The sequence below is a fragment of the Lissotriton helveticus genome, chromosome 1_1 (genome assembly GCF_964261635.1).
Source record: "Lissotriton helveticus chromosome 1_1, aLisHel1.1, whole genome shotgun sequence".
NCBI classification, from domain to species: Eukaryota; Metazoa; Chordata; class Amphibia; order Caudata; family Salamandridae; genus Lissotriton; species Lissotriton helveticus.
In genome coordinates, this window is record NC_136057.1 from 1,788,562,496 (window position 1) to 1,788,584,150 (window position 21,655).

The 21,655-nt window shown below is 47.3% G+C and overlaps 1 protein-coding gene across 1 annotated transcript in view; it reads left to right on the forward strand.

The window, feature by feature from the left end:
- The window catches only part of LOC144774545 (rab11 family-interacting protein 4A-like), a 100,435-nt gene extending 88,288 nt beyond the window's left edge, over positions 1 to 12,147 (forward strand). Inside the window, exons 9-11 of the mRNA XM_078659187.1 lie at positions 10,108 to 10,254; positions 10,396 to 10,557; positions 10,857 to 12,147. Of these exons, the coding sequence (XP_078515313.1) occupies positions 10,108 to 10,254; positions 10,396 to 10,557; positions 10,857 to 10,979 (432 nt within the window). The 3' untranslated portion in view covers positions 10,980 to 12,147. The remainder of the gene's footprint in view (positions 1 to 10,107; positions 10,255 to 10,395; positions 10,558 to 10,856) is intronic.
- The last annotated feature ends 9,508 nt before the right edge of the window (positions 12,148 to 21,655 follow it).

Genomic DNA, 21,655 nt, shown 5'->3' on the forward strand with positions numbered 1-21,655 from the left:
CCAGACATTTTTGGAGAAAGAAGAAAGAAAATACAGAAAAGACGAGGAGAAGTCATCTGAAGACTCCAGGGGACTTCACCGACGAAAGACAAGCAAAGATAAGGCGTTTTCCATCCAGATCTTCGACGACCGTCGACGAACACGCGACCAGAGAGGCCCTGGACGCTCGAGGATGGACAACACGCCGTTCAAGTTCTGCCGTAACTGCCACCACAAGTACGCGCAGAAGGACCAGCACCCGGTATGCAACCTTTGCCTACCGGTGGACCACGAAAGCGGAGACTGCAACGCCTGTTCCGCCTTCACCCCGAAGACCCTTCGTGTGAGAGAGAGGCAGAGGGTAGCACACGCCGCCCTGCAGGGGAAGGCCCCGACCCCGTCGCTCTACGAGCTGGGGATGTCCTCCGAGGAAGAAGACAACGCTGCCGCCGAAGACGACAGCTACACGGTCGTAGAGACCGATTACACGAAGACTTCTGACAAGGTAGGAGACTCTTCGGCCCCCAAGAACCCGAGAGACTCTGAGTCTCGAAAAATCGAGGGCAAGACCCCGAAAGCGCCGACGCCAAAAAAGGCGGCGTCCGCGACTACTCCCAGGCCCAGCGGATCCTCAGAGAAGGAGTCCCCGGCGCCGAGAGCTGCTGATCAGCAGAAGACGTCGAAAATCGTCCCCGAAAAGGATCGATCGACGAGGGAGAAAGACCCGAAACTGTCGACGACGACCAGAGACCCGATATCCGGTTCGACGTCGAAAACTTCGACTCCGAGAGGCACGGCGACGAGCCATCCGTCGAAGAGAGCGGCGGAACCATCCGACGCGGAACACGCGGCCGAGATGGAAAAGAAAAGAAGGCGCCTCGAGGCAGAAATGGAGAACTTCATGCAGCGGAAAAAAGATTTCGACGCAAGGATGAAGGCCTTCACGATCCCTCACAAGACCAAGCCACCAGTGCTGGAGGCGGTCGAGGAGGAAGAAGAAGAGGTCGCCGAAGTCACCGAGCAAGACCAGGACGTCGAGGTGTTCGACGACCAGGAGGAGTACGAGAATCCCCACGAGAGCTACAGCTATGGGGAGGAAGATGAGGGCAGGACAGACACAGAGTCGGCGCCCTATGACCTTCAGGAGGTAGATTACATCGATGTCGACACCGACAGCCCGGAGGAGGTGGTCGACACCTACCCCTCGAGGCCCTCGCCGCCGGACGACATCGGGGCCTACAACGCGGTGATACAATCTGCCGCAGCAGCTTTCAAGCTCAAGCTCGACGAAGAGAAGCAGAAAGCAGACTTCCTTCTGGAAACATTGCTCCCAACACAAACGAGGAGCCAGTTCCTCCCGATGCTCGAGAGCGTCTTGGCTCAGGGGAAGGAAGCTTTCAGGGAGCCCGCAACATGCAAGGCAGTAACTCCCAGAACTGAGAAGAAGTACAAGCATGCCGCAAAGGACCCGGCCTACATTCAGGGCACGGTCTCCGCAGACTCCATTATCACGGCCACAGCAAGGAGGAGGGCTAACGTACCCACTACCTCGGGCCCGCCACCGGATAAAGAGAGCAAAAGGATGGATCTGGTGGGCAGAAGGATCGAACGGAATGCCGCGACCCACTGGCGCATGGCTAATTCCAACGCCCTGGTAAACAGACACATGTACCAAATCATGGAGGGACTGGGGCAGTTGGTGAAGGACTTGCCCCAGGATGCCAAGCAGAAAGCCGAAAAGCTAATTGAAGAGGGGAAGAATGCTGCAAATTCTTGCCTTAAGACGGCCCTGGATGGGGCAGACACCGCCAGCAGGCTCATGATGATGGGCGTCACGGAAAGGAGACACGCCTGGCTCAGGATATCCGGTTTCAAACCGGAGGTGCAACACAGCATCCTGAACACACCATTCAACGGCAGTACGCTTTTCGGACAAACAGTTGATGAGCAACTCAGCCAACTTAAGAAGGATAACGAAACAGCAAGATCCATGGGAGCATTGCAGTTCAGAGGGAACAAGAGGGGCACCCCGTCACGGAGGCCCGGCGGAAGAGGCGGAAACCAGCCAGGTACATCACACCAGGCTTTCCAGCAAACGCACCAGGCAGACTCGCAGGGTCAGCAGGGCCATCAGAAACAGCCCTGGCAGTACCAACAAAGAGGCCAGTCCTTTCGAGGGAGAAATGGACGGGGACAAAATAGAAGAGGGGGCCAGCAGCCCACCTCCAAGTGACTTCAAAAAAATCCGTGTGCCCACCCACAAAAAAGATCCCAGGGGGCAGCACGTACAGATGGGTCAAGACAAACTAGACACCTACGACCACAGGACACCAGTGGGAGGAAGATTAAGATTCCACCTCCAGGAGTGGAGAGGAATCACATCAGACAAATGGATCCTCAACATTATCCAATTCGGATACTGCATAGAGTTGGAGGCGAGGCCAACAAACAGAAAACCAAGAAGAAAGCCGCTAGCAAGCAAGCAGCTGCAGTGCCTTCAGGAAGAAGCAAAAGAACTCCTGCAGAAGCAGGCCATAGAAAGGGTACCCTTCAAGGAAAGAAACACAGGAGTATACTCAACATACTTCCTGGTACCAAAAGTAGACGAGACAATGAGGCCCATTCTCGATTTACGGTTCGTGAACAAATTCATAAGAACGCAAAAATTCAAAATGACCTCCCTGCAAGAGGTGCTCCCACAGTTGCAGACCGGGGACTTCATGGTCACTATAGACCTCAAAGACGCATACCTGCACATCCCAATGAACAGGAAGCACAAGCACATGCTCAGGTTCACCGTCGGAGAAAGCCACTACCAGTTCACGACACTGGCCTTCGGTCTAAAATCGGCACCAAGAGTTTTCACAAAGTGCCTCGCAGCAGTCGCAGCGCACCTAAGAAGGCAGGGAATACATGTATACCCTTACCTGGACGACTGGCTGGTGAAAGCAAACTCATACCAGAAATGCAAGCTGCACGCACATACAGTGACCAGCACGCTCATAAACCTGGGGTTCTCCATCCATTGGAAGAAATCATCAATGGAGCCGGAACAAGTGAAGATCTTCCTGGGAGCACAGATCAACACCTTACAGGGCAAGGTGTTCCCCAGCGAGAAGAGGGCGAGGGCGCTGGTGAAGGAAACTCGCCTCTACCGGAAGGGACAAGCTCGGACAGTGAGGACGGCGAGCAAGATCATGGGGATGATGGCATCATGCATCCACCTGGTACCGAATGTACGACTCCACATGAGACCCATTCAAGAATGGCTACAGGAGCAATGGTCACAAGCTACAGGCAGTTGGGAGGATCTAGTGGTTGTAACGCACGCAGTGCAGAAGGAGATGACATGGTGGACCATGGAGAACATAGCAAGGGGAAAGCCTCTAACGCCCCCAACGCCAACAGTGACCATCACCACAGACGCATCCCTGAAGGGATGGGGCGCTCACATGGAGGAGCTCAAGGTGAGGGGACTGTGGACACCGACGGATGCCACAAAGCACATCAATTACTTAGAATTGAAGACAATCTTCCTTGCACTGAAGGCCTTTCAAACAAGACTGTACAAGCACAGGGTATTGATACAAACAGACAACACCACTGCGATGTTCTACATCAACAAGCAGGGGGGCACACAGTCCGCACCGCTTTCAACGCTGGCGCAGGAGATATGGAGATGGGCCATCCCTCTCAAGATAGACCTGCTAGCCATACACCTACCAGGGAAGGACAACATACAAGCCGATTGGCTCAGCAGGCAGACATCGGCATCCCACGAGTGGGAGCTCAATGCTCAGGAGACAAGATACCTGTTCGACAGGTGGGGGACACCATCGGTGGACCTGTTTGCCACACGCCAGAATGCAAAATGCCAAAACTTCGCATCCAGGCAGCCCGAGGAGGGGACACTGGGGAATGCCCTATGGATAGATTGGTCAAGGACATTTGCCTACGCCTTTCCCCCGATACCACTGATGCACAGAGTACTGAGCAAGTGCAGAGCGAGCAACATGACACTGATACTGGTCGCACCGCAGTGGGCGAGGCAGACCTGGTACTCGCAGATCATGGAGATGACACAGTGTGCACCCCACAGATTCAGCAGGAGGAAAGATCTACTGTCCATGCAGAACGGAGAGGTACTGCATCCAGAGCCAGAGAGCATGAGCCTAGTAGCGTGGCTCCTGAGGACATAGAGTTCGCACATTTGAGACTACCAGAAAGCACCCTGAGGGTACTTCGGGAGGCACGAAGGCCCAGCACTCGAAAGTGCTACGTTGCGAAATGGAAAAGATTCACAATATGGTGCAGACAGGAAAGACTCCACAATAAGATGAAGAGGGACTCCACAGTGCTAAGGTACCTGACGCACTTACTGGAGAAGAACCTTAGCTCATCCTCGTTAAGAGTTCACTTGGCAGCGATAGTAGCCTACACAAGGGGAGAAACGTGCAGGAGCTTCTTCACATCACAGGTGGTGAAGAGATTCCTAGAAGGAGCGAAAAGGATCGCACCACCCAAGCGGGTGCCGCCACCTGCATGGAACTTGAACACAGTCCTAACGGAACTCATGAAAGAGCCCTTTGAACCACTTCACAAGGCCTCCCTAAAGATGCTAACTATGAAAACAGCCTTCCTGGTTGCGATAACGTCCTTACGCAGAGTAAGCGAGCTTCAAGCGCTGACGCTACAAGAACCATACATACAAATACACAACGATAGAGTTGTGATGAGGACTGACCCACACTTCATGCCGAAGGTGGTATCCAATTTTCACATGAACCAGTCTATACAGATACCGAGTTTTTTCCAAAAACCCACAACCAGCGCAGAGAGAGCTCTGCACACCCTGGACGCCAGAAGGGCAGTCATGCACTACATTGAAAGGACAAAGGGGCACAGGAAAACGAAACAGTTTTTTGTGTCCTTCGCAAACAGCTTCATGGGCAAAGCAGTAACCAAAAGGACCATTGCACGATGGATCGCACAAACAATCCAACTCTGCCACAAACGGGCAGGACAGGAACTGGCTGAGGGGACACGTGCCCACTCCACCAGGAAGAAGGGCGCTACAATAGCCTTCCTGGCTAACACACCCATAGAGGACATATGCCTGGCGGCAACATGGGCTTCGGTGCACACGTTCACGAAGCACTACTGTGTGGACATACAAATGAACAAGGAAGCTCAAGTGGGACAGAAGGTGCTACAGCACATATTCAACACCCAACGCTCATCTTCCACCCAGCCGCCACAGAGATGAGAAACCGCTACAAAATCTATGCACAGCATAGTGAATCCAGAAAGATTCACGCTGCAAAACGAATAGTTTTCTTACCTGTCGGTGTAGTTTTGCAGCTTGAAGATCTTTCTGGATTCACTAGCGAACCCACCCACCTCCGCCAGAAAGATGAGGCTGGAGAGAGAAGAGGTGGTTAACTAAAGAATAGACTTTGAAAATACAAAGCGGTAAATACAAACTAAGAAGAACATTGCCATTACTTCGGAAACGAAAGAAACACGGAAAAAAAGAACCCGAAGATGGCGCCCAAGAGTGGGAGCTTCCGCAGGAAGCATGCCGACGTCACCGGAAATACACCCAAAGGGGGTGTGACGCCGACGCCCACCTGGGCAAAGAGAAAAAAAAAAAAAAAAAACAAAGAAAAGACTACGAATCCGGACCCAACCACAAGACCGCGGAATAATGCACAGCATAGTGAATCCAGAAAGATCTTCAAGCTGCAAAACTACACCGACAGGTAAGAAAACTATTCGTTACTGTCTGTACGGTACGCGTCGGTTCGGATCGCGCCGCTAGCCACCAATGTTAGACGGGGACCTGGAGGGTCGGCCGAGCACAGTGATCGCACAGACAGGTAACTTCCCCCCCACAGATGGACACCACACAAAGATCAGGGTAACACCTTTTATAGGCAATTCTTGAAGTAGAGGGGTATGATACAAGGCGAACGGGACACGATGGTCCTCTCAATTCTAGTCTCTAGTACGGGAAGGGGGTAGCGGGACAGTCTTGGTACCCACGGGTACGGAGGTGTAACGGTGATAGCTCACAATCCTCGAGCTCGGTGTTCGGATGGGTCAGACCGCGGCAGCGCCGGCAGGTCCCGAAGAGGTCGTAGGTGGCAACGGGCCGCGGCAGCGCCAGCAGGACCCAACGAGGATGAAGGTTACAACGGGCCGCGGCAGCGCCAGCAGGTCCCACGAGAATGCAGGTTGCAACGGGCCGCGGCAGCGCCAGCAGGTCCCACGAGGATGAAGGTTACAACGGGCCGCGGCAGCGCCAGCAGGTCCCAAGGGGATGAAGGTTACAACGGGCCGCGGCAGCGCCAGCAGGTCCCACGAGGATGAAGGTTGCAGAGGGCCGCGGCAGCGCCAGCAGGCAGGACAATAGTTCACAAGGCAGGGCTGTGGCAGCGCCCGCAGTCCGTCAAGGATGAGTTCGTCGCGGTGTCTCTCGACTCCAGGATACAACTCCCTTCCTGTCCTGGGGCGGCCTCAGTTATAGGTCTGGCCCCCTTTGATGTCCGGACCCTCGCTCTTGGAGGTCGGGAGGTCTGGGATGAGGGAGTCCAGACACCCAGCAGGGGGGTGGAGCCAGCGCCCGAGGGGGCTGGGGGTGCTCTGCACCTGGCGGGGGAGAGCCATCGACGCTTCTTACTCCCATTGACCTGCCAAGTGGTCCGTTCACCTCCTGGGTGGAGGGTGGTGCCGGGATGTCGGGGCCTGGCCAGGCCCAGGGTTGGGGTCGGGCTGAGGCCGCGCGGCCGCGTGGTGCCGTGTCCAAGATGGCGGCTGGGCCGGGCAATGGTGCTGACGGTGGCCCGGGCCCTGTCCTGCGGGGAGGGAGCGAGCCCTTCATGTGGCCTGTCCAACATGGGTGCAGATTGTGGGTGCCGATTGTGGGTGCCGATTGTGGGTGCCGATTGTGGGTGCCGATTGTGGGTGCCGATTGTGGGTGCCGATTGTGGGTGCAGATTTAGAGTGCAGATTTAGAGTGCAGATTGTGGGTGCAGATTGTGGGTGCAGATTGTGGGTGCAGATTGTGGGTGCAGATTGTGGGTGCAGATTGTGGGTGCAGATTGTGGGTGCAGATTGTGGGTGCAGATTCAGAAAAAACTCAGCAGCACCACCACCATTGCAATGAAATAGGTCTCGTTTTAATGCAAATTTAAGCTATAGGCCTTGTAAATGACAAAGCCTTTTATTTATGTTCCAAAAACCAGAACGCAAAAATAAAGGGCATTATCATTTACAATGCTAATAGTTCAGACTCACGTTATTGCGAGACCTATTGCATTTCCAATGCTTGTTTTATTACTGGATTAAACTTGCCAAAAGCCAAATTTCTACGCACTTTGCAATCCTTCAAACATTAAGCATGCCAGTGACAACAAATGGGGTCTCTCAGACCTAAGCAAGAAGAATATCTGAATACATACCGCCAGGATACGACTGCAAAGATTCACACTTGTGTGCTTGCATTGCACTCTGACACGCATGAATTTAAAGGCAAGCATGCAAGTGTGAATCTTGGCAGTCTTGCTCAGGCCTTTCTGCTAAGGTTCACACTTGCATGCTTGCATTGCACTCTGACACACAGTAATATTAAGACAATGTGTCTTTAAATACGTGCATATCCGAGTGCAATGCAAGCATGCAAGTGTGAATCTTGGCAGTCGTGCTCAGGCCTTTCTGCTAAGGTTCACACTTGCATTGCACTCTGACACACAAGTATATTAAGACAATGTGTCTTTAAATATGTGCATGTCCGAGTGCGATGCAAGTGTGAATCTTAACAGTCGTGCTCAGGCCTTTCTGATAAGGTTCACACTGGCATGCTTGCATTGCACTCTTACACCCAATGTTACAAAGGGAGATGTTAGAGGCCGGAGGTGGGAATAGGGAGCGATCGCAAACCCTAAAAACAGATGACGCCGGGCAGAGACTCAGCAGCTTGACAGGCAGAGGAGGCAAATGATAGTACTCACTCTTTTGGCTAACTGGTGTAATGGCGTTCGCCCTTCACCAGCTGCAGCTAAGAGGTAGGGAAATATGGGCCCCTGCAGAGGCACTCGTCACCGAATGCGCCCAGCTTTGATGCAGGTGAGCCAGAAGAAGTCGATTGGCCGGCCCGAGTGAGAAGGCAGAGGGCTGCAGAGGCTGAAGGGTGAGCAGGAGGCAAAAGGCTTCACCAATGGTTGTTAAGAAGGGACACATGAAAATACTTTGTTCCAACTATAATCCAGCCTCCTAATCTCATAGGCTGACAGTATCAATGGTCTGCCATTCAGAAGAGGAGGCGGGATCCTGGAACGACGACATAACCTACGTAGCAGATCCGGGCAAGCTGATTACTCGATCGAAGCCCTGGAAATACTGCTGCTATAGGCAGCGCCTGATTGTCCTCACCTCTGCCTCACAAACACATACTGCGCATGCGGGATTCGGGCAATATTGAAGTCGTCTGTGTCGCACGCGTGTATGTATACTGCTGTGGTGCGCTGCTACTTATAGGCTGGACAGTAGGAGTGCCTCAGACCAATCTTTCAGTCTCCTTCTTCTCCTTCCTTCAAGACTAGCGGGGCTCAGCCCCCAATGCCCTCCTACAGGAACCGCCCCGGTATTTGTTTCCAAAAGTAGCCAAAGGTGCCGCTTACTCACGGAGGCGATTCCATGACCAATTTTTAAAAAAAACTCTTCACAGGAAGCATAGTGCACTCAGGACTGTGATTTCAAAAGCATTTTAGTACACCACCATGATACTGACAAACAAGTTTCGGCCTCACCGGCCTTTGTCAATGTCTCAGGCACTGCTGGGACCAAGAAGTATATTTCTTTCTGCCTCTGACAAGGACTTTTAGGATATAAAGTACTTATAATAAGGTAGACGGGATATCCGTCACATTAATGACTAAGTAATCCATTTGCAGAGGCGTAGCTAGGGGAAGGGGTTTCACCCCGAGTGGCACGAGTTTTGGGAGCAGCGCCTTTACCCGCTATCGCCTGCCATATCAGGGCGGCAACCGCACCCCCCGCTCCTCGATAACAGAGACCGCCATGTGCGCCCTTAGGGGTAGCTATGACACTGCCCATTCGGAACCCTAAAATCCATCTGGCATCTAAATATGAGTGTACTTTTATTACCTAAATAAATGCAGAAATATATTAATGGACACATTTTTTTGCAAAATCCGAACAAATATGGATAAACACAATTAAAAGTAGCAAAATAAAATGTGCATAGATAAATGTAGAGTAAATCTACAAAAAGAACCATAAAACTAGGATCCAGTTATATTCCATGATACTCGTTTGTTGCCCGTGAAATAATTCTAAATTTCAAAGTTTAACTGCACTTTTTTGTCGAAGGACATGTTGGATACCTCTACAAACATGAAGCCAGTATACTTTCCACTTTGTAATAGTCAAGAACCTGATAGTCTAAAATAAAAAACAGACATTGAGCATTCGTAATCTCTTTTTTAAATACCTCAAAGACGCATGTTGGCATCAATCCACAGTCAACGCAGATGGCAAAACCCATGGTGTGGCATTTAACTCTTTAAGAAGAAAGCCGCGAAGTTAAAAAAAAGGCGCAATCGTCAAATGCAGGAAAAAATATCTCATCACTGGCTATGATACTGGTACCAAATTATCAGTGTAACAAAGATTGTGGAATTGGTTTGGGTAAGTAAAAAACAATTTGGAGGCCTTGACAATAAGCTCTGAAAAAACGGTTAAGTAGTCGTGCAAACAATGAGGCCAGAAATAGCAGAAAATAGGTGATGTTAGATTCTGTCCCCTGCACCAGAGATGGCAGTAAACCGATCTGGCCTTGCACGGTCCAGAGAAGCTAATTTTACCTATGCTTCTAATGCACACTGATACTTATGCATATACAGTGGATTCTATGATTTATTGCTGCAGAACTGGGGTTCCCTTCTAATATAGAAGAATCAGACTGGCCAATCCCATTCCATATATAACAATGGATTCCCCTGGATCGGTGTCCCTCAGACTGGTATCTACCCCCTGAGAGAGGAGGAAACCCCAGATTACAACGTTTTTATCCCCCTCCCCTGATTTCTTCTTTTGTGTCCTCAGGTAATTGATGGACTGAGGAACCAGCTGCCAAATTTTGGGGATCAGGAAGATGTTGCCCTTCAACCGGTGCAAAGGCCCCCAAAAAAGGATATGGTTGTTCAGACGTACTCAGATGACTTCCTGAAGGAAATGGACCCAATGTTTCAGGTGAGGGCAGAGTGCCCAGTTGGTGCCCAAATCTACTGTGCCATATGTGCCCCAAGTTTAAACTTGGTTTTATGCCGCTGCCTCCTTTGTGAAAAGTTGAGGAAATACTCTAACAAACGTCTTCTTTTTTCTCCTTGCCAGGAGAACTTGCGACTGAGGGCAGAGGTTGAAGAGCTGCAGGAGGCGCTATCTGCACAAGGTCGGGCACTCTTATGGCAGCAGAATGGGGACCCTCGACCACCAGCACCGGGCTCGGATTTCTGCTCCTTGGTGGATGAGATGGAGCTGGTCTCCCTTGAGCAGGTGAGATACATCCCAGTCCCTCCACCCCCACCTGCCTTCTCCCAGCAACAACCCACATCTCTGCTGGCTCAGTCCTTGACCACCTCTAATCCTCAATCTTCCAAGCTTTTCAGATGCATTGCCCTGATATGTGACCCACTGTTGCACAACCCTGCTTCCTTTCCAATTGCATCTGCTGGACATATGATGCACTTATGTATCTCTGGAGTGCTTCCATCCCAAAGGCCAGAGGATGGTTACTAGTGAATCTTCCCAGCCCTTCGATTACTACCTCTAACACTGTCCCCTTCTCTGCCTAGGTCCAAGCCCTGAAGGAACAAAAGGACATTAACAAACATCTGCGGCAGTACCTGGACCGCGTTATCTTGACCATATTGGAGAAAGACCCCACATTGCTGGAAGTAAAGACCCCTGCCATGTGACTGGTTGTACCACAAGGGAATGGAGACCAGTTCCACCTACTGGCCTCTTTTTTTGTTTGCTCCATCAGGGGTGTTGCCACACACTAAGAGCTCCAACCGATCACACTGAGTCATTCCTAGCCTTTTCTCGGGGGTGAAACGCCACATCTTGAAAGCTGCTCGGGGTGAGCGTGGTGTGGTGAAGATACGGTGCAAGTCACAGACTGTGATCTCTGATCAGTGATGGGTACCCAATTCACTCCTTACCAGTGGGGCTTTTACTACATGATGTGGTATAGCACCACATCCCTGGCCTCTACGGATCTGCCCATTTGATGTGTACAACCCAGAATTTAAGCCTGGCCAATGAAGCAGAGTCTTGCCTCATTCACTCCTCTCCAGTGTGATCTTTACTTTGGGATGCAACATGAAAACACTCTGCGACTGCTGCTTCATGTTATATCACGAAAACCTCACTATCACGAGCCATGATATGTTTCATCACACTCGAGTATGCACAACCACTACCTCACCAAAGACACCACTCCCCATACACAACTCTCTCCTGTGTGTGACACGTTCCCAAGCTAACAATCTTGTTTCACCACTGTCTCCACAGGAACAGCCCTCAGTTCCTTACCCATCTCTGGTCACACCCACAAGACTACCATTTCCCCTTCCATAACAGAAGGCAGATTGTATGCATCTGTTCACTTCTACAACTCCATCCTCATCCATAGGCACCACAGCATCACTTGCATTTGCTCTTAGCAAATAAACTGCAGGGTGCACTGTCCCTTTCCCTGAGAGAGGACCTGCTAGAGGGGTGGCCTTAGATTTACGACCTCTCCCTGGAGCTTTTCCCATATATGGCCAAGAGAAGAGGATGGTATAACAAGTTCAGTTTCCTATGCAGGGCTGTTGATTCATGGCACAATATTGAGCACCAATGCCCAGCAACCTCCACTGAGGCCCAATGTCCTGTTAATTACGTTGGTCCTAAATGTCCTGCCCTCTTTACTAGCTGTTTTCTGAAGGTTATTTATTTTCTCAATAAATTGAGTTGTTAGAAGACTACCAGACTTGGGGAGTGAGTTATTTTCTCTTTATTTGGATATTGTGGGCTCTGAGATGCTGAGGGATTGGCCACACCAGGATATAGTTACACTTTTGTTACTTGTGGGCTGTTGGGTGTGATGCAGGAATAGGTATACTTTAAAATGTTATTCTTTGCAATGAACAGTGTTGTACAGCTTTACACACCATGGTCAACATCTAAATAAACCTAGTTCTCACATGCCATTGAGCATGCACAATTTTTCCTATTTTTAGTCCACTCTCTTGTAGGTGTCCCACCACTTACCCCATATCCTGCGGTACTTCTGAGGGAAGCCCCTAGATGTATACACATGCTCACCGGTATTCGTGCAGTTGTCATGCTCCTGTTCCATTGCCCAAAAAAGGGGGCCTTGTCTGATCGCCAATGGTGACAATGTCTCTTTTCCCAATCAATCAATCATGGTTTATATAGCGTGACTCCTCACCTGTGATGGTCTCAAGGTGCTAAGGTGGCAGGGTGCTGATCTGTCTGGGTGCTGGGATTCAGTCGAAGAGCCAGGTCTTGAGAAATTTCCTGAATTGGGTCAGCGACGGTGGATGGTGCTTCCCTGAGGGGGAGGGGCAGGGTGTTCCAGGTCTTGGCCGCTAAGTAGGAGAAGGATCTTCCTCTGGTCCTGGTCTTGCGGATGCGTGGGGCAGTGGCCAGAGCCAGTTGGACAGAGCGGAGGTGTCTGGTGAGTACGTGGAACGAGAGGCAGTGGTTCAGGTATGATGGTCCTGGTTGTGGAGGGTTTTGTGGGCATGTGAGGAGCTTGAAAGTGACTCTCTTCTTGACTGGGAGCCAGTGGAGTTCTAGCAGGCGTTCAGTGATGTAGCTGCCATGGGGGATGTTGAGGACCAGTCGGGCTGCAGCGTTTTGAATGTTTTGTAGTTTTCTGAGGAGTTTGTGTCATGCTGGCATAGAGAGCGATTCCGTAGGAGAGTCTGCTGCTGATGAGCACGCGGGTGACTGTCTTTCTGGATTCAGCGGGGTTCCATCCGAAGGTCTTTCGAAGCAGGCGAAGCACGTGGAAGCATGATGAGGAAGCGTTGAGCAGGAGGTTAATTTTGAGTGAGGAGTCCAGTATGATGCAGAGGTTGCATGTGTGGTCTATGGGTGTGGGGGGTGATCCTAGTGAAGCAAGCCACCAGGAGTCATCCCAAGCGGAGGGGGTTGGTCCCAAGACGAGGACTTCGGTCTCCTAAATCCTGCTGCTATAAAAAGGCTTATATCTCATGGACCACCCCATTCATTCATTAAGGGAGCCATTTTGAGTTCAACTTGGATTGTTCTAGTGAAGTTGCACCATATAGAAGAAAGATGCTCAAACAGGACAGAGATAACTCTGAGTCCCTTCCAGGAAATGAAAAAAAATAAGCTATTTGTGAGCAATCAAATTGTTATGAGAGGCAATAGGCTTGTGGTTCCTGAAGGGTTTAAACATCGCTTGTTGAATTGGCTCATGATGGTCACCAAGGCATTTGCAAGACCAAAGAACAATTAAGGACAACTATTGGTGGCCAGGAATGGATTTGCCAGCAGAAAGAGTGGTTAGAGTGTTATGACTGTAAACTCAGCAAGAAGAGCCTAAAGATTAGGAAGGCTCCTATAGTGTGCAGAAAATCCCTGAGGGTGCCTGGAAGGAGTTGGCATGCGAGATCATGGGTCCTATAGACTGCAAAGGTGGTAGCAATAGGTATGCGTTGGCGTTAATGGACTTGTGGTCCAGATGGCCTGTGGGGAAGTTTGTGCATGACATTACCACTAAATCTGTTTGTTAGTTTCTTGAGGTGGTGTTCGGAAACCAGGGTAATCCGAATAACATTCTCAGGGACAGTGGTGTGCAATTAACCGCCTCAGAAATGGAAACCTTCCTAGTTAACAGAGGCATTTCACACAAAAAATGCTGTCTGTATCACCCAGAGACAAACGGAATTGACTTCTTGTCTTGCGTCACTGGGTTGGTGTTGCACAGCAATGAGACAGCTTGTCTGCAACATGCTTAAAACATCATGTAGCATCCATTTTGTTTCGGCTGCAGCATCCCTTGGTTTGGAGTTTCCCAGCAACGGAGAAGCCTGCACACAGTGTTGGCAAGGCTTCTAAGGATATTTCACGGATAGTGCTGTTAGCGGATTATCGTTTTCAACAGGTGTGGTGTAGGTTTAACTTCTGAATACTCGGCTGTATTTGTTTATTTTCAGGATTCCAATTATTGATACTGCTAGCACTGCGTAGTTTGTTCTGCTATGCTCACTCCTCATTTTGCGTATATTCTACTCTGCATATATTTATTTTTACTTGCAGCTGTATGGGATTCCCTATTATTATTGTACTGTAACAAGCAAGTAATCTGGGACCGCAGCACCGTGTGCTGTTTTTATTCTGGCAACGCTATGTGCTCCTTTATTTGTGGAAAAAAAGGGAAAAAGAGCAATGGAAAACGGTTTGCAAAAGTTTTATCCTGTTCGCTATTTAAACTCTGTATCTTTGGTGCATGTTTGTGTTATATCATAACTTGCATTTTTTCCTAAAAGTACTATTGAGTGTATTTACTGTGTACTGCTGAAATTGTTTGGCTGGTTTATTGGTCCTTGTTGTTGTAAGTTACTTTTCTAGTTAAAATGCATCACATTTCCCCACCACCATTTTTCTTGAATTCTGTGGATTAACCTACTCTTAGGTGGCATAAATGCAGGACGGTGTTCACTACTTACTTAAAAGTATGTGGTCCTAATGTGTCAGCAGAATGGAGAACTGCCATGTTACTCCATATTTTGGGGGCTGAAGGACAGGAGATCTTTGAAAATCTTCCGGAAGATATCACAAGGAGGAGGATGGTGATGAGGGCCATGTAGCCAATTAATTTGAGAGAGCAATTAAAAAAATAGATGTGCATTACTTGCCAAAAGTTTAATTTTGGAACATTTCCACTTTGGTCACTGGAAACAGGGGTCAGAGGAATCAGTGGAAGAATTTGTAACCTCTCTACTAGCTTCGACATGTGAGTTTGGTATGAATGGTGATGATAGGATAAGAGATCAGTTCATGCTACAATGTAATTCTGATAAACTACGAGTAGCCTTGCGGTCCAGTAGTGACCCAGGCTTGTCAGAGGTGATTGAGGTGGCAAAGAGGGTAGAGCTCTCCATGTCATGAATAAGATAACTACAGATAGATAAAGATACTCCTTTGCCTGTGCAGGCGATGGGTGCTTCATCGAAGGATAACAATTGCAGTAATTCCAACAGCAAAAATCTTTGCTTCAGGTGTGTTAGCCACAGTCCTTTTGCAAATTCCAGAGATTGTCCTGCTCACAAAAAGATGTGTAAAATTTGTTTTAAAAAGGGTCCCTTTATGAAATGTTTTAGATCAAAAGGGAAAAGTGAGAAAGTGAGTGAGGTAGGAGTTGAAGATAATGTGGTGTTACAAGTGATGAGTGATGTAAGTTGTGTATTAAGTAAGGCGTGTTAATAGCCTTCTGGCACGGAGTGTCCATAGAGTTCCCATTTCCATGATGATGAATTCTGGTGGAAAGTTAGCTCTTATATCGCATGAGGATTTTGTAAGGAAATTTCACTGTAAAGTTAACCTCCAGAAACCGGATGTAAAACTTTATGTATATAGGAGTAAACCTATTTTTTTTTTGTCCTCATACGCCATTAAGCAGTTCCAGAGATATTCGATGTCCACTGTGGCCCCCCAACTGATTTTCACCACCGTAAACCCTCTGGTCTAAATAGGAAGCATTTTACACAGAGCTACTTGATTTCAGTCTGTCCCACTCTACTAACCGGGTGACTGACGGGACTAACCCAAGTAGTTAAGTATATCCATGTATAGGCTTAATCATTGGACATGGTTCTTTATTGATTATAAAATATCCATCCAGGTCTTGCATGCTAGCCAGAACGGATTCTTCTTTGTCATTAGTCTCCCTGGCTGTATCCAGTTTAACTACATATTTAATAGCGTTTACCCAATCTAAAAAGGTAGGGGGTACAGATTTAATCCAACACTTACAAATTTCTCTCTGAGCTAATATAATAAGTATAAACACAACTGATTTTTATCCAATGCTAATATCTCATAGTTTGGAAGTAAACCAGAAAATATCAATAAGATGCTCACCTCTATTTCAAAACCAAATATTTCCCTCATACCTCTAGTAACTGAACTCCAAAAAAGAATTAACACTGGGCAGCTAATGAACATGTGCTCGTCATCTGCTTTATCCAACAAACATTTTGGGTAGCAAGGAACTGCACCTTTCGCAAACTTGGAAAGCTTGTATGGTGAAGTGTGGTGTGGAGACAGAAAATGTGATTTCATCTTAAATTGGCAGAATATACAGCAGAATATAATAGATCACAAGATATACCATACCATAATATTTCTGTACTGGAACCCGGCAAGCATTCGCCCCACAATTGTGTTGGAAGGGTAAAATCTTCATCTGCCATTTCGATAAGGAGCCAATATAAATTTGCCACTTCTTTCTTGTGCTTCTGATTCTTATTTAAGGTTGATTTCATCTCATTTGTTTTGCCGACTGCAAAACCACTTGATTGTGACCAGCTTTTTATTTGGATGTACTTGAATTTGAAAAGTTGCTTATTCGTTGTTTCCTTAAGAACTTCCCATGGTAACACTACCTTCTGGTATGAGTTGAGTCCATAAGTTGATCCTGGCTGCTTTAAGTGGTACCACTAATACATCTTTGGTCCATTCGGGAGACCCCAGTGTGTCCCATATAGGGGCCATTGCGCTGAAATAACTTCTCTCAAGAAGTTTCCTCACTTTGTACCAGGTACTGGCCAAGTCTTTTAAAATCTTTAAACGGACCTTCTTAAAAAAAAACGTGGATCTCCACATTTATATAGAAAAAGCTTGATCTCCCCCCTTTACATCTTGCAACATTGTCTTTAACATTTTACCTATGCCCGATATTTGGTTCCCACATAAGCATTTTCCCTGCTTTTAATAGAAATACCCATGCATAAAATATCAGAACCGGAGCACATAAACCTCCCTTGTTTTTCCTCCGTCGTAGCTTTTTGTATGAAATTCTAGTTCCTTTAGAAGCCCAGATAAAGGAAGTTATCCTTCCCTGAATTTTATTTAATCCAAATTATTTAAATGTGAGTGGTTTGTTTTGAAAAAGTAAAAAATACATTTTGGAAGGAGCATCATTTTGACCAGGTTGATCCTACCCATTAAAGTCAAAGGTAGATACACCCAGTTTTTCAAAGATTCTGACAATTCTTTATCTGTAAATTTGTGTCAATTAAGTCATTGATATTTTGAGTGATCCTGATGCCCAGATATCTTATTTCTTTTTTTAAAGAATAATTAGTAGGCTGCACATCCACATTCCATGCCATGCATTCAGTTTTGGACTGATTTATCTCGTATCCCGAGAACTTCCCAAACTGCTCAGCTAAGTTATATATACAGGGTATGGCCGTTTCTAAATTGGATGTAAAAATCAGCATATCATCTGCATATAGGGACACTTTTTTCCCAATTTTTACACTTAAAAGGGAGTTTGTGGTCCTGCCTTCTGATCTTCTCAGGGAGCGGTTCAATATACAAATTAAAAAGCACGGGTGAAAGGGGCATCCCTGCCTAGTCCCTCTTTGAATTGGTATTGGGAAGGAGAGGTTGCTGTTTATTAATATTCTTGCCGTTGGAGTATGATAAATCGAGGAAATTGCCCTACAAAAATTTTCATCCAAGTTATGTTTATTTAGAATAAAATTTAAATAGGACCAATTAACCTGGTCCAACGCTTTTGTGGCATCAAGCGGGATAATAGCCATCGGGGATTTATATAGAGATGCCATATCTATAGCCCCAATTAAATTATATGTTAAATCCTGAATGCATCTACCTCTCACAAATCCCTTTTGATCCTCATGTATTAGATTAGTTATGATCCCATCCATTCTCTCTGCTAGAATCTTAGTAAAAAAATGTTAGTCCAACTTCAGCAAAGAGATCGGTCTATATGAATCACACTGTCGAGGCGACTTAGATGGTTTCAATATTAGTGCTACCAATGTCTCATCCCAGGAGGGTGGCAATCTTTCCCCCATTTTCAAAGATATGGGAAAATAAGCTATCCATTACCGGTATAAGAACCTCTCCTAAATTTCTGTACAATTCTGCTGGGATACCATTGGGCCCTGCCGCCTTTCCCTGTTTTCCTGAATCTATTGCCATTTTAATTTCAGTTTTACTTATTGGTCTGTTGAGACTATCAGACTTTACATCAGTCATTTTTTTTAAGGGATTATCCTCAAACCATGCTTCAATACTTTGGGCCTGTGCTATTAAGTCCTCTCGATAAACTTTGTTAAAATGGGCGAAAAAGGCTTCTTCAATTTCTTGTGGCGTTTTGCATAATTTCCCAGTATTTTCACAAATTAGTTATATTATGTTAGCTTTAGCGCAATCGTTTTTTAGGTCGAGCGACCTATCTCAATGCGCATGCGCATTGTGCGGGAGCGAGATATATAGAGGCTTATCGAGAGTTTGCCTAACTGGCGATTCCACTGGCGATCCCATGCAGTGCATGTGCTTTTTAGGTCATTGCGCAAGCGCAAGCCCTAAAAAGCGCGTGCACAATGCCACCAGCCGCCTGCCTGCCTGCCTCGCATTACCACATCAAAGGCAGCCCTCCCAGCGCATTTCTCACCCCCTAATTATTCACGGCTGGTCGGCCGTACTTTCAGTTTCACGGCCGCGTCTCAAGCATGCCAAGTTACAAGCTTCATTTCTTTGTCTGCAATTTCACATTTATTTTCATTTATAGAGGTTTTTTTTCTTGAATGTGGCTATTTATGTGCATTTTTATTTTATCAGCAAGTTTATATTGTTTAATTTTCAAGGACCCCATGAGTATGTGCTGCGGACCCCACTTTAAAAATCGATTTTACATTAAGCAAATGATGCTCGAAATTCCCAAATGTAAAATAACCCAAAGCAAAAAAGTAACGGCCGGTCGGCCGTACTTTCAGTTTCACGGCCGCGTCTTAAGCATGCCAAGTTACAAGCTTCATTTCTTTGTCTGCAATTTCACATTTATTTTCATTTGTAGAGTTTTTTTTTCTTGAATGTGGCTATTTATGTGCATTTTTATTTTATCAGCAAGTTTATATTGTTTAATTTTCAAGGACCCCATGAGTAGGTGCTACGGATCCCACTTTAAAAATCGATTTTACATTAAGCAAATGATACTCGAAATTCCAAAATGTAAAATAACCCAAAGCAAAAAAGTAAACCATTTCTTTTCTCTCCTACTCTGTGGATCTAATGTCCCCATCTCCGAGTGACACATTGCTTTGAAATGTTATAATCTCAAATATCTGTTTTTCTCTGTCAAATCCATCCCTACATTAATCTCCTTAAGCCTCGCGTTCCTTTTCTTCTTTGCCGTCAGATTTATCCCTCTGACCACTTGTAATTTTACAAATCAGCCGATCGATTCCAAACAGTGTTGGAGAGAAGGGTTATCTGGCGGATATTTCTGGCTCAGTAAAACATGCTGAATTTCTTCTGGTGTCGTTTTCGGACGCTGGGACATCATTCAGCAGTGCCGGCATTTGTCTGTATTAACCTGCGTGGAAGGGAGGGGGCTTTATTTTAACATCCAGCTGGGCAGAAACAAAGGCCTGATTTAAAAGACCATCAGCCCGTCTTTTGTTCAAGCCATCTGAGCCTAACACCTAGATGGCAGTGCAATGGAAGAAAGCAGAGGCAGACAGCTAATTACTTCACACATACTTAAACAAAACCTTTGGAGCCAGTTGTTTTAACTTTGTTTAACTCCCTACGAAAGAGATGTGCTTACACATTTTTAATCTTGCCTCCCAAAGCAACACGACTTAAGATACCACGCCCCCTCATGTGAGACCTTCACACCCTCATCGCCGCTCTCCCCGCTCCGCCCCCTCCCCTGCCCGCCGTGTCGCATTTCTCCTCCCCCCAGCAATGCCCTCCGTCTTGTTCTCCTCCGTCGCTTGTTCCTTACCCCAGTTTCCCTTCCTCCTCGCCTCTCCTATTTCTTTATCTAAGCCCCTCATATTTACTATAATACAGTCCACGTTGATTGAGCACAGGGTCAAAGAAAGGATAATTGTCATTATAATGGAAATGAAAACAAGGCATGCGCAACCCACCATCTACAACCCTTACATTAACATCGGTCAGTGATTGGTACAAAATAAGTACCCCTCTGTATATAATAAAAATGTCATGCCACATCCACCACCACATCCACCATCACCACCACATTCACCACATCCACCGCATCCACCACCACCACATCCACCGCATCCACCACATCCACCGCATCCACCACCGCATCCACCACCGCATCCACCACCACATCCACCACATCCACCACCACATTCACCACATCCACCGCATCCACCACCACCACATCCACCGCATCCACCACATCCACCGCATCCACCACATCCACCGCATCCACCACCGCATCCACCACCGCATCCACCACCACATCCACCACCACATCCACCACATCCACCACCACCGCATCCACCACCACATCCACCGCATCCACCACCACCACAACCACCGCCGCATCCACCACCGCATCCACCACCACATCCACCATCACATCCACCATCACCACCACATCCACCACCACATCCACCATCACCTCCACATCGACATCCACCGCCACATCCACCGCCACATCCACCGCCACATCCACCGCCACATCCACCGCCACATCCACCACCACATCCACCACCACATCCACCACACCCACATCCACCACACCCACCTCCACCACCACATCCACCACCACATCCACCACCACATCCACCACCACATCCACCACCACATCCACCCCCACATCCACCCCCACATCCACCACCATCACCACCACATCCACCACCACCACATCCACCACCACCATATCCCCCAGATCCACCACCACCACATCTATGTGTGTGTGTGTGTGTGTGGCTGTGTGTGTGTGTAGGTGCAAATGCAATGTTCTTGGATTTTCGTCACAATAAAATACACTCACATAATCTTCACAAAAGTTATTTACAAACGTTTAAGCTATTTCCATTATAAATTACAATACATTTTATTTAAGTATTAATTATTTACAAAATTAAAAGCCATTGTTATTTGCAATATCAATACATCTAAGTCACGTAAATACAACACACATTGCATTACAAATGCTATAGGTGTCACATTTGCGAAAGTTAAAACTATTGACATTGTAACTGACAAAGCTATTACTTTTGCTATTTTCAAAACCAACACATAAATAAAAAAAGTATCATTTACAATACCAATTGCTCAAACTTTCCTAATGCGAGACCTATTGCATTTCCAATGCTTGTTTAGTCTTCCAAGCTAGAAGGCGGCCACAACCTTCTCCATATTCAAAATTAGCTAACTTACTTGCTTCCCATCTTTTTTTTAAGTCTGGCATCTAGCAGGTCTACCAAATCTGATCTAAGCAATTGTAAGGCATCTTCCTGGGGGGTATCTTAATTTTTTTGTTCCAGAATTTTGCGTTCACTATCTCCTATTTCGGCCTTATATT